At 42.4% G+C, this 13,536-nt stretch overlaps 1 protein-coding gene across 2 annotated transcripts in view; it reads right to left on the reverse strand.

The window, feature by feature from the left end:
- Positions 1-4,482: 4,482 nt before the first annotated feature.
- The window catches only part of zswim6 (zinc finger SWIM-type containing 6), a 43,856-nt gene continuing 34,802 nt past the window's right edge, over positions 4,483-13,536 (reverse strand). For both annotated transcript variants that reach the window (XM_020705814.2, XM_011478983.3), the window contains exons 11-14: positions 10,121-10,278; positions 9,868-10,031; positions 8,016-8,097; positions 4,483-7,927 (exon numbers count right to left, since the gene is read on the reverse strand). In XM_020705814.2, the coding sequence (XP_020561473.1) occupies positions 7,062-7,927; positions 8,016-8,097; positions 9,868-10,031; positions 10,121-10,278 (1,270 nt within the window). In that variant the 3' untranslated portion in view covers positions 4,483-7,061. The remainder of the gene's footprint in view (positions 7,928-8,015; positions 8,098-9,867; positions 10,032-10,120; positions 10,279-13,536) is intronic.

Raw genomic sequence — 13,536 nt, forward strand, 5'->3', positions numbered from 1 at the left:
AGCTAAGCTGCACAGAAGCAACAGGTAGCTCTTTCCCACACCAACAATAAGGCGTTTTCTAAAAAGAAAGAATCGTGAGTGCACCTCATTGAAACTGACACGCACACAGCAAACACCAGATGAGACCCATGCAGTGTAGCTGCATTTTCTAGGGCTCCCTGAATATGCGACTGGTTCCAATGACATTTGGCTGACTTGTTGCACATAGCTTAGTATATTCCAGTAGCTTATAATAATTACCGATATTGGAACCAATAAAACATTTGTGGGCCAGACGTTGCGAAACAGTAAAACTAAATGGCATGTGTGTGTTTTTTCTAAGATTTTATGTGCCACGGAGACTCGTTCATCTCTGCATGAAAATGGCGAGAATGTCAGAAGATGGAAAAAAGATGGCACTACAGTGTGTGCTCAGGCTGTAAGTTATGGCCTTAACTTTCTCACTCTGTCGGGCGCTTTAACCGTCTGTCCTGGAGGACACATTAACTTGGTATCCTTAAATAAAGTCCTTTAAATAAAGCTGGGGGAGTTAAATAATGAGAAAGCTGCTCCCACTGTCCTTTCTGTTTTTAAATGAACCTCTGCCTTTCTTATTAATGTCCCCTTATCGCTCATCACGGCCACTGACCTGCTGCTGTAACCCCTTCCCACTCAACCACATGAGTTGCTCTAGCAAGTGGTCCGCACAGAAGTAATTGAGGGCAATTTTCAAATTAAAATTTAAACCCCTCGTCCATCTTCATGTGATGGGTTGGGGAGGAGGAGAGGGATTTTGGGGGCTGATGACTTGATCAGGTTTTGTGAGGTAGGCAGGTACTCCGGCTGGGAGAGGTGGGATGATGAACGAGAGGCATTAATCTCTGTGACAGAGAGAGAAGAGTTAGCAGCGGCGATAGCAGCGCTAACGGCTTTAATTAGCATTTAATCAGACGCCTCAGGGCCGATGGAGGGGGGAGAGAGGAGATCAAACTCCATCGGCCTTCTGTAAGATGAGGAGCACATGAAGACAGTCCCCAAGGTGGCCAGGCTGAAGCTGCAGGCTGCGCTGAAGAACACTTAACTGTGATCCTTTTTGTACTCCTGCAATGATAGCGAGCTCAGTGCAGCATGAAGGCCCTGGACCTTTTGTAAAGAGCAATAATGTGGAAAGAACATAGACCGCAATCTAGAGCCTACACGCTCATGCTGTGAACTTTTCTTGGATAGCCAGGAATTAGTGAGAAGAGCACAGACAGCTAAAGAGATTAGGACAAGCCTCTGGGTAATGAATCCTTTTTATATTCACAAATATTCTTTTGTTTCCTGCATGTCTGTCAAATATAAGATAAATCGGTTTTATGAGGGGACCCAGATCCTGCTGAAAATTTTTCATACTTTACATGTTAATAGATAAAGACAAAACTAATTTGAAATTTTGCAAAAAATGTTAATAGCATCAAAGGAAAAAAATCCAGTCGATAGAAAACACAAAGAACACAGAATGTTGAGTTTAAAGATTCTTCAGTGAACATCAGCTGTGTTTTACATTTTCAACTAGTTTACTATCATGACACCAAAGTTCAGACTGAGGGTTACATAGTGGTAAGTGGTTAGCACCCTCGCCTTACATCAACTAGGCCCTGGTTTGAATCCCGGCTAGGACCGAGAAAATATGCATGTTCTCCCTGTGCATATCTTTTTTCTCCTGGCACTCCGTACTCCCACAGTTCAAAAACATGCTTCAGAAGTTAAGTTGTATCTCTAAATGGCCCCTAATTGTGCATGCGAGTGTGTGGCCTTACAACAGACTGGTCACCTGTTCAGGGTGTATCCCACCTTGGCCCAACAGTTGCTGGGTTGGCTTCTACAGCCCTGAAAGGGATTCAGCGAGTACTGAAAATGGATGGATGGAAGTTTAGACTAGTTTTATTCCGACCATTTCATCCAACTCAAACAAACACTGATGCTGAACATTTGCTTCGGAAATAGCCAGTTTGACGCATTCACTTCTTTACAAAACGTTGGTCAAAACCAACTCTAAGGCCTAAATCTTATATCCAACTGTTACCGGTAATCCATTTTGAAGCTGCTGCTTTTATCCATTTCTCAATTTTTATACTTAATTTATTTCATTTATAAAATACAGATTTGCAAAGGACCATGCATTAATGGCAACTATCTGTTGAAACTGGTTGAAAAAATAAAAACAGCGGAATGTCCGTTTTGTGACAAAATAGGGAAAGCTTAGTTACTGCAATATTGACATCTGCATTCAGAAAGCAGACAGTAGAAAGTTTGCAGGAAGGAAGGTGGGGAAGATGATCGGTTTGACCAGCAATCCCCACTAACAGTCCGAGTCTAGGACAGCAGAACTAAAGGAATAGCTCTGGGTCACCAAGGCAACCTTTACTTTAGGCTTCATAAAAAGGAAAGGAATCAAGAATTTTGGAAAGTATGGTTCTTCTAAGTTTTTGAGATTCAATTTTTTTTTGTTTGCAAGAAACTTCAAAAATCTTTAACAGGTGGTAATTGAAGAGACGTTAAAACTGGAAAAAATCTCCCCTCTCACTATCACCCCCCCCCTCTCTAACATCCCTCTCTCTTCTTCCCTTCTTTCCTTTTCCGTCCGGTCCAACACCAAAGATTTCCAAACATGGTTGAAATTAATAAAGTTTGGCCTCAATTACAAAAGGGGTTTATTCAGTCATACCTTTGGTTTGTCTGAAGATTAATAAGCCCTCTTGTTAAAGTAAAATATGTCCAACACAAGAGGCCCTCAGCTCTCATTTGCCTGCCTAGCTGTTGTACAGGACAAGTTTAAAAAAAAAATAAAATAAAAAAAACCTGGAAAAAATCGATTTCTTCTACCACTGCCCCAGACCAGAGCACATACACAAGCATGAAGACATAATTCCTGGATCATATGCCAAAAGTCATCACTGTTTGCTGCCTGATTTAATGAACGTTTCAGAACCACTGCTAAACTATGATATCACTTTCACAATCATGTTGATCAATGCAAACAAGTTACATTTCAACTGACAACGAATGTGATTTCACAACATTTTTTTCTAATTAACATCAGTGTTAAATGTAGTTGATACCATTCCCATCAGTGAATAAAATTTAAGATTAAATCCAAGATACCAACACCACTGACTGGCTGCCATCACCTGGCAACAGAATCACAGCAGCACATCTGATACCAGAAATATCCTGGTTTAACTAAGAAATAGTTGCTTTCTCTGAGGAAAAAGGTGCTATAAAGGGTCCACAGGTACAAAAAAATGGCCTTGCTGTATTCTAAAGTTGTGCTGCAGAATGTGTGTGCCTGTGAGAGCCAGAGAGAAAGAAAGAAAAGTGATGAAGAGTGCTCCAGATAGCAGTTTTGATGGTGATGGTGAGGAAGAGGGCTTTTGGCATGAAAGAGGCCAGTGTGTGATCATAATGTCATTATAAGTATACAGCAAGACAGACTGGAAGAGGCTGCAGCACCGTGCTGCACCCAAGGGACGTCATTACCAACTGAAACTGAGCAGGGACCTGAGTACAGGTCAGACACACAGGAAGTGGGCTAATGCACACACACAGACACACACATCTGAGCTAGTGTGTGCTGGCAGCCATGCACACACACAAGCAGACATCCATCACATAAGAAATGGACAATCCCGTCTTGCATCTGACAGGGAAGTCATGCTTTTTCTGCTAAACCTGACAAATTCTACAATATCTAAGTGGACACCTCTGTAGACAAATGTACCTCATTAACGGAGCCCCACAGATGGACAACACACACACACACACACACTGGTGCGGACTGAGAGCTCGTGCTGCGCTAAGTTGCAGTGTGTATACCGGTGTAGCCGTCTGCGCTTCATTACTGTTCACACACAGACAGTTGCAGTGTTTTTGTGTCAATGTTTAATGAGGGGCTTGGAGTCTGGGGACCTTACTGCTGTCAGGAGCTCCTGTAGTCTGGAGCTACCACCTGTTCCCATTCGCTCCCTAAAGGCTCCAACACACACGCACAAACACACACTCATAGTAAATCACACGCAGACACACCAAGGCATGCAAACAAGAAGCTAACACACACACACAAAAAAAACATGTCTGCACACATACTTGACAAAGTGCATACACTGATTTAGTCATCCTGTGGCACCACTGTCAGGGCCGGATCCATGTAAACAACTTATTGTGGCTGGCTGAGCCTGGCAGACTGACAGAAGCTACAAAGGCCGCTGGGATGTCAATTGATACATTTCAGATTTCCTGTCAGCTCGCCTCAGATGACAGCGTGAAGGCTGCTGCCAGTGGGACTGAATCCCCCCCCCCACTCCCCACTGCCTTACTCTGACACCGCTTCGTGATGGAGATCTGAGGCACCCCGGCCGATCGGCTCTTCCTCCACGCACCCCCGCACGACGGCGTGCCATAATAACCATTGACAGGACAGCCGCCAAGCGGGGAGCTTCGGCACTTCAAAGGACACCCGTGTACATTTCAAAAAACTAACTTTTATTAAAACAAAAGAACAAAACAAAAACGTCAATTATTGACTCATTAACAAGATTATAAAACAGTGATTTAGTTACATAAATAAATTGATATCGGTGTATCAAATCTGAATTTCATAAGCAAGTATACATGGGTCATCGTAATAAATAAAAGAGAGCAGAAGATTTCCTACACAAACAGAAGAATAAAAATAAAAACAGCTAGAAAGACTCAGAGGAAATTGTTTCTGAAGACAAGAGACACTGGACAACGTATCTTTTCCACCAAGCACACATGAGGAATTGCTTTAGTTAAAGCATGAGTTACACAGCCATTCTCTTACTAATTAAGGACACTAAAGCTGGGACCACGGTTGTTTGTCTCTCACCCCTTAAAACGCGTTTGGTTGTTAGATAGATGGATCTTCTGTTTGGTTACTTTAAAGCGTTAAGACAAGGCAAGAGAAAAGGCTGCTTTCATCTTCAATCAACACAAGATAGAAAAGTTGCACAGGAAATAAAAAAGGAAATAAGGGGAAAAAGGCAAGAAGAATAGGGTAGCTGCGCATCGCAGAGGAGACACTGGAAGTTTCGGTGGAATAAAGCAAATGTTTTGTAAAAGCATTGAACCTGCACTTCTTGATCAAGGTTGTTAAATCCTGCTTGTGACTCATTATTTCTGTAAGACTGTAGTCAAGAAATGTCTTTCAGTGAATGAAGCTCTGGACACAAAATGCTCTATTTTTGAGCCAGCTACTCATCCAGTATGAAGCGTGTTTTTTTCAATATGGGATCCCACAGGAAAACCAGGCTACAACAGCTTACATGCGTTAGTGTCTTAAAAAATGCTAGTTAAAAATGAATGCTTTTGTTGTTTTTAAACATTTATCGAGTCGATGAAGGTGTAGCTAGAGAGACCAAAACCTGCATTTCTGACTGGATCCAGCGCCTGAGGGGCGAATGCCTCGTTCGTCCAAAAAACAGAGGCCAGTCTTGTCCTTTTGATATGTTCTGTTTGCAACAAAAAAAAGGGAAGACAGAGGAGAGGAAAAGAGCCAGAGAGGGAAAGAAAGAGCAAATTACAGCGGCTTCAAGTATTTCACATTACATAGAATACTCTGTATAAATTAGTTAACATATACTTTCAGATCCTCCATATTCAGACATATACTATGGCATATATACAGAGTACAATTAATGCTTGCTCATGTTTGTGTCACGTTTGAAGTCTTTCTCGTGTAGACAGTCGTTCATTTGTTTTCCGCCTTTTGTTTTCCTGCGTAGAGAAATCCCTGAGAACGTTCTGGTTACTGGAGGTTCCACACAATGAACTATAACAGTAGAAAGTCAAATTTCCATGATTCACATGCACAGAGGGGAAGTGACACTGGCCCTAGTCTGAAGACACCATGCAATGCATGTTGGGGGGGGGGGGGGGGGAGCGAATTTTGAGGAGAGCGCGGAAACGCTTAGTTTCTTATCAACATTAGTCTCAGTAGCGAATCCCCTTTTCAATTAACACTGTCAGCTAACATGGACGATAAATATCACGATAGCACAACTGGGAGCAGGTTCAATGCTGTATCATGAGGTAGTCATCTCCCTCTGGGTAATGTGTTTTAACAAGAAAACTCAGGGATAGCAGTCAAATGTTGGCAGTTAAAAACCACAGCGGTGCTACGGGACTTTAATGAAGCAATAATACTCATTATCTTTGTCTAATGTGTCATCACTGCACACTGTCTTCTGTCTGGAACAGGTTCTCATTATGGAGGAGGCTTAGATCACAATAACAAGAGTTAGCTAAGAGCATGGTGTGGTGGGGATAATGCCTGGAGCCCAGAGAAAGCTAATGGCTGCTCAAGTGCTGCTTGCTAGTATGAAGAAATGCTGATGGCGGCTTTCTGTTAGTGGGAACCCAAGCTGTGTCGAGCCGAGCTAAGCTGTGCAGTGCTGCCCAGAGCCCACCAGCGAGGGTCTGGACATGAGGAGGCGCTCTGTGTGGTTTAAAGCCTTAGTTTCTCTTTGAGGACGCCTAAACGTTTGTTTTTTTCTTCTTGGTTGTTGTTGTTTTTTTTTACCTTTTTTTTTTTTTTACATGAGCTTTATTGTACAAGGGCTTCAGCCGCTCGACAACACCCTAACTCAAATATACACAAAAAAAAGGGAGGAAAGGATGCTAAAAAAAATGTGTTTAAAGGAACTAAAAAGTTCCCCAAAAAAAGCCTTTTCATTTTTTGTCTCGCACACATGTAGAGAAACACACAACATTCACAATGTGACAAATTTCCTCTCTTCTGAAAAATAAAAAACACGTCTGTACACGGAGTAGGAATAATATTAATAATAATAATAATAGTAATACTGTTTATAACAGTAACAACAGCGAGAACAATAATACCGCAGGTGGCTCTGTTGACTTTTTTTCTCATCGCTTCCTTTCTGTTTTTGCTTCATTCTACAAGTCACATCCCTCTTTTTACTCGTCCATTAGTCCAAAGGAAGTTCAAAAGGCAGAATCAAGTAAATAGAAAAGTCCTAAAGTGAGAGTGGAGCGTGCTTTGGAACCAAGCCTTGCTCTCAGCCAAACCTCTCCCTCACGAGCATCATTAGTTTCTTTTTGCCCTTATAGATCTGTTTCAGGTTGTCTATGAACTGGGTGAACTGGATGTGTCCGTCATGAGCCATCATAAACGTCTCCCGGGCCTTTCCCAGGAACTCTATGAACTCGCTGTAGTGCCGCGGGCTGATGTGCGTGAGCCGAGAGTGCGTGGTGTTGATGTACGCCCCAATGGTGGCGTCCAGCAGCTGCCTGAGCGGCGCTTTGTCCAGTGACATCAACTTCCCAGAGTTCCTGCGGCTGTGCAGAGCCGAAACCATGCCGGGCGTGGTCAGCGTGCAACGCCGCAAAATGTCTGAGAGCACAGTGGCGCACTTTACGCTCTTGACCACTAGGGGAATTACAGCGGCTAGCTCGTTCTTGCCCAGGGAGTGGCTGAGCGCACAGGCCCACAGTACGTCATTGATGGCTGGGTGCGTGTCCTGGTTGTAACTCAGGTTCAGATGAGCCATAGCTAATGTGGCCAACTTATACGCTCGCATCGGGTATCCGCGGTGCTCCATGTAGCGTGCAATAGTGAACAGCTGCGTGTAGCTCATTCCTGTGGCTGCTGCATCCAGTACAATCTGGTAGGCTGTCTCGAAGGCAATGTGGTCCTTTTCACAGAGTGTAAGAGCAGAGAGGGCGCAGTTCTGGGGGTCCTTCATGGCACACTGCAGGGCCAGCGTGCGTGCAGATGAAGCCAGGTTCTCCTGCTGGTGGCAGTCCAGGTGGAGGCGGACGATGGTGCTGTTGGACATGACGGTGGTGGCCACAATACTGGTTGCTTCCGTGGGGGTGAAGAGGGTGAACCAGTTTTGCATGATGCTGTCCAGTGCATACACCCCTGCCAGACGCAAATCACGCACATGGAACAGACATGAGTAGAAACGTAGAGAATGAAGATCGGTAGATCTTGGAGAAGAAGGACCTACCAACTTCAGTGGCACATGTGACTAACCAGCGCACCATCTCTCTTCTCCTCCAGTTCAGTGTGGACAGAGTTATTCTCATCACCTGAGGAAGGAAGATGGTGATGGAGGGAAAAAAACAGATGATTACAACAGACAAAAAATAGACACTATAAATGACTAAAAAGGTAATCAAACATGCGTTCATTTGTGGGAGGCTCATGCTCAAGTACCTTTTAATCATTTCTAGTGTCTGTTGTACCAGAACAACCTTAGGGGTGACCAGATAAGGGCTGTCCAACCCTGATCCCCAAGATCTAACACCCCGCTTGGTTTCATACCATCCCTGCTCTTCTGATCACCTGGATTGGGTGTGTTCAGTCCATCAGAACCTGCAATCACCTGATCTAGGCAACCAGCTTGACCACAAGGGTGGCCAGAAAACAGAGTGGTTGATCAACAGGTGGTAGATCTCAAGGACCATTGCTGGATAGCTGTGGTGTAGATTAGATGTCCTCACAGGAAGTCAAAAATTTTAGAAAATCCAAACACCTAACTTTAAATGTTTAATACCTTAAAATAGACTACATTACCATGAGACAAAACACACAAACTGGGACGATTTGCTTATTTTTCCCATCAATCCAAACATTTTCAAAGTAAACCTTAAAATCAAGGGGGGGGGTAATCGTTTTTTTTAAACATAAAAATTAGTAAAATAGCATTTGTCGTAACTTTGTCGTCATTTGCATGAACATTATTAAAAAATCCACATGATGAGTTATTTCAGGAAAAAAAATTTGTAAATACTACCCTTAGCAAAAAGTAGTACACTTGAAGTTCATTTACTAAGTATACTTGAGTATAGCAAGTATAGACCATGTCCCTGTAGCAGTGAAATATACTACCCAAATACTTCTTCAAACTAAATTGAACATTTTAGTTTACAATATTTAGATTGTATATAAAAAGTCAACTTTTTATATACTTTTAGACTAAGTATGCCTGTACTATACTTAAATAATCGACTTTTTGCAAATGATATTTTCTGACAATCATGTTTAATTTTTCTAAAAATAATATTAGGCTACATCTAAAACACACACAAACAAAAAATAATAATCCCATTTTAAATAAATTGATCAAAAGTTGGCATTTAGACTATTCATATAGTTTAACTGTTAATTTTTGTATACACTAACTGCAGATGTATACCAGACCAATTGTCTAATATAAATACATTTGATTGATTTATTTTGGACGACAGACATGAACACATTTTGTGCTATTTTTTGTGAACAAAATGCTTGGAAGTACAGGTCGTTTACTCATCCAGTTGTCTCTGGATGTTGGATTTGTTATACAATAGAATTAAACAGAATTTACAACCTTTAACTGTTTACTTTTATTACAAAGATAATGCTTGAAATGCAGAATAAACATTTTGCTGTCTGTTGATATGCAATAAATATAGATATTATATACAAGTACATGTTATTTTACTCATTTCAGCTGAAACATAAAAGAAATAAATTACTTTTTTCATTGTAATGCTAGTGGTAACTTTTCCTAGTTACTTCTGTTAAAGAGTAATTCAGTCACCAAATAAATTAATTGAGTAACTTTAGATAATTAAAGTATAGTTCCCAACACTGTAATGTTCACAAGGACATTAACAGGCAGTGTAGAACTGGAATAAAAATGTATTTTTTTATCTTTGATAGGTTTTTTTTTAGGGTTTACTGCAGCAAGGACAAAAAAACAAAACAAAAGAATAAGACAGATAGGTTTGCTTTTGCTTTTCTTGATGAAATCCTCTTAGTTGTGAAATTACTCAGAGCCACTTCAAACAGCCCCGTTCTTCAGGTGAAATTACCTGCAGTCCCAGCTCCAGAGAAACTTTGAGAAGAGTGATGTCAGGGAGGCTATCCATTAGAGTGGCAATCTTGAACGCATCCTGTGCCAGTTTGAAAATATGAGACGAGGAGTGAATGTTTTTCTGGATCGACTCCAGGACCGTCTCCAGCTTGCGGCTGTCACCTATAACCGATAGAAGCAGGAACAGTTTAGACGGGGCACAGGCATCTTTTACCCCCTTTTTTTCTGTGCATTTGCAAACGGGAGTGCACCTTTGGCGGCAGTGAGCATGGTGGAGGCCAGCTCACACTGTTGAGACTCTATGTGGCTGAGGGTGAACCAGCGCGGGTAGCGGTTGGGAACTACAGACACAATGTGGTGCGGTCGGGAGAGATCACCAGACGAGGCCGTGGACTCCAACACGGGCAACCTGGAGTCAAACAAGAGGAAAAACAATGAAGCCCGAACTTTACAGTTTTTCAAATATTTCAAATTAAAAGCCCGAGACAGAGCGGCAGCGGGTTCACAAATCATCAGTATCAGAGTAAGTAGCAGACAGAGAAGAATACTATACAGACAGAAAAAGTCCTCATTATGAAAGTGACTTCAAAATGAAAATGACTTCAGCCATCATCGAGGGATTACAGTTACCCAATCCCTGCAATTTACTTTCAACCTAGCAATTCATCATGGAGAAATTGAGGTGTAATTAGTATTTTCTTCACTCTAATTGGTTGTAATGAAGTCGGCGCTGTGCAACACCTGCTTGTGGATGGAGGGGCTTCACTAGTTTCTGTGTCTCATTATAATAAAACTAAGCGGGCCAAGTTCTTCACAAGCATCAAGAGCACAACCCGGTTACCAGTGTGGCCTGCTCATCTCCTATTCTGCTTCACTTTTCTTCCCTCTGCTCCCACCTCACTTTCAAAGGTCTTCTTTCCTTCAGAAGACAGCACAACCTGGCCTTCTCTCAGCCAATCACAAAGCTAATTGAGTCCATGGGGAAATTAGGGAATTCACCTTCCAGCCCTGTATGGCTGGACACACATCAAACAAATACCAACACACATCAGTGAGGAGAGCCAGAGCTCACACGCGCTCACGCGCACGTGCGCGAGCGATCCGATAAGACACACACACGCACCTGCCCTTTTTGAAAACACATCAAAGCCGCACAGTAAAAAGCAATGTGATGCTAAATGCCAGTTTCAATTTCAGAGCCGAATTCATGTGATACCGCTGCCACGTGAGTGAAGCCATGCACAAAAACAGCTTCATCCTTGCTCGGCTTTGCACATGAAGGCATCCACAGGGCTCGGCTCTCAAGAGTGGAGAGAAGGTGAGGGGGGAGAAAAAGAGAAGAAAAAAACGCAGCCGAGACACAGGAAGGTGTGAACATTGACACTCGGTGTAAAATGAAGATGCTTGGAAGCCCTCGCGACAATAAGCGTCATTCCACACACAACTGAAGAGCTGCTAAAAGCTTCTTCCACTCTGGGGCCTTCTGAAAAGATTCCTGGGGTGCAGAAAATAAATAGAAAAAGATGGAGGCCTCATCAGCATTCCTGTCTTTGTTTGGTTTTCACCAGAGAGGCAGAGGCCTCTGCTGAACTGGAGCTGGAGAGGGTCACACCGCTGAAAAGTGGCCACCTTAAAATGCAGGACGGAAAATGTGACTGTCATCCCTCCACAAGAAAGTAACAAAACAAACAGCCAAAATACTCTTTATACAGCCGATGAAACTGTTTCCATTACTAAAGATCAGTATGAATCTAATGTAAAGCAGAAGAGCTTTGGAGAAACAATCAACTTCTTTGTGTGTCAGTGAGGTCAGGCTCTGGTGTCAAATGGCTCCTACAGCACTTCAGCATTTCGTCACACCTGAGGGAGACATCCCCACACCACCAGAGATATGTAAGGGTGACAGAGTGGCTGGAGTCTGCAGAAAACACAGTCCATGCAGAAAAAAACAAACAGATCGACCTTCAAATGACAGCTAAAAACAAACCAAAAAAAACATTCATTTTACCGCAGTGGGATAAACGACATGTGAGGCTCATCCATAGATGTGATCACAAAAATCTTTTCATTTGCAGCAACGACATACAATTGAGGCAATGAGAAAGAGCAGTCCAAAAGGTTTTGTCTAAATCCTGAGGCCCTTTTGGGTTTCTGGTCTGCATCACCATGACTACTGACCCCCTTACCGCCCGCTCTTTTTCCCCGAGTCACTGTAAACACCCTTCACTTTCACAATTCATCAAGCACACATCTATCAGGTGGGAGACACGTCCGGTGGAGGGCCTCACTTCTTTACACAAACTCCTTCAGGGTGAAATCTTCAAGATGGGTCAAGGCATTCATGAGCACAGAGGTAAAACGCGTCTCAATGATCAACTTTTCTGATAGCGTTTAAAGCTGCATGTGTGGGAGTGTGGACAAACCAGAATTTGGTCTTCATTTCTAAATTTTTTAAGATTTATTTTTTACTCCTTTACACAGAAAAACACCACTTTTGAAGCTTTATATTGTAATTCAGATGAGATTTTAAGTTCAATAAAATAAACATTTTTTGCAAAGCACTGCACTGCAGTTCTTGCATTAAACTGTTATATATTAATAAGGTCTTAATTTGATAGTCAAAATATTTCTCTCAGAAATTAAAGCAAGAACTTATGCTAAGACATCAAATACCTTTGAATGTCACGGCTACATTCTATGACCTTGCTCATCCTTCGTCGGGATTTGATGATGCTTATTCAAATTTTATTGGAACATGCAGAGAATTAAAGGTTAGAGATTACAGCCAGGATCTAAAATTGTCAACTGCTGGAGATTTGCATCTTTACAAATCCTCCCAGGGTAGCAGGTAGCTGGGATTTGTCCCTTAAGCTTTCAAAAAGCTGAGACCATGGCTGATAAGCCCAAGAAAAGGTGTGTTCCAATAAAGTGCAGCTTTTCTTTCCCGAGTCTCTGGAGTTTTTGAGCTTTTTAGGCTGCAGGGAAAGTCTGGGCTGCGCACAAACTAGTGGGCAGTTCCTCTGCTTCTTGCATTGGCAGAAGCGCTTACATGACATATGCTGCTCTCACAAACAGCAATTAGCCTCATTCAAAGTGTGCAGAAACACACTTATTAGCTGCTTTTGGGCTGGATTTGCATGCTGATGAGAAACTAGTTTAAGAGCACATATGAAAAGAAGGAGAGAAATTTAAAAAAAAAGCGGGGGAAAAACAAATGTGTTTGTGGGTAACATGTAGACTTTCCATCTCCCCTTTTATCAATGATAGTGCTGTAATAGGCCCATTAAAAAAAAAAAAACCCTGGTTACTTTACCTCCCCCCTTTAGATTTAACTGCCTGCCCTCCCGTGGGAGAAAGAAGGTATATGCTATCACATTATACTACGCTACATTACACACATTCATTTTGTGCTGAGTAGACACCCCCGGTTCCCAGGAGCACCCATAAGTGGCCATATTATTCTAAATCTCTAGTTTCACACCAGAGAAGTGAGAGTGGAGGGGGTGAAGGGAAGTGGCAAGGACGGGGGGGTGACTCAGGGAAACCTGGTTTGGGACTTTTAAACACACTGCAGCTGAATGTGCTGAACCTAGAAGCCACGCTGACAGAAACGAGCCATCTCGTTTTAGTTTTGTAAGCATTTTGTTGTTTCCTGTTGCCTAAAACT

Source organism: Oryzias latipes, chromosome 9 (assembly GCF_002234675.1).
Source record: "Oryzias latipes chromosome 9, ASM223467v1".
NCBI classification, from domain to species: domain Eukaryota; kingdom Metazoa; phylum Chordata; class Actinopteri; order Beloniformes; family Adrianichthyidae; genus Oryzias; species Oryzias latipes.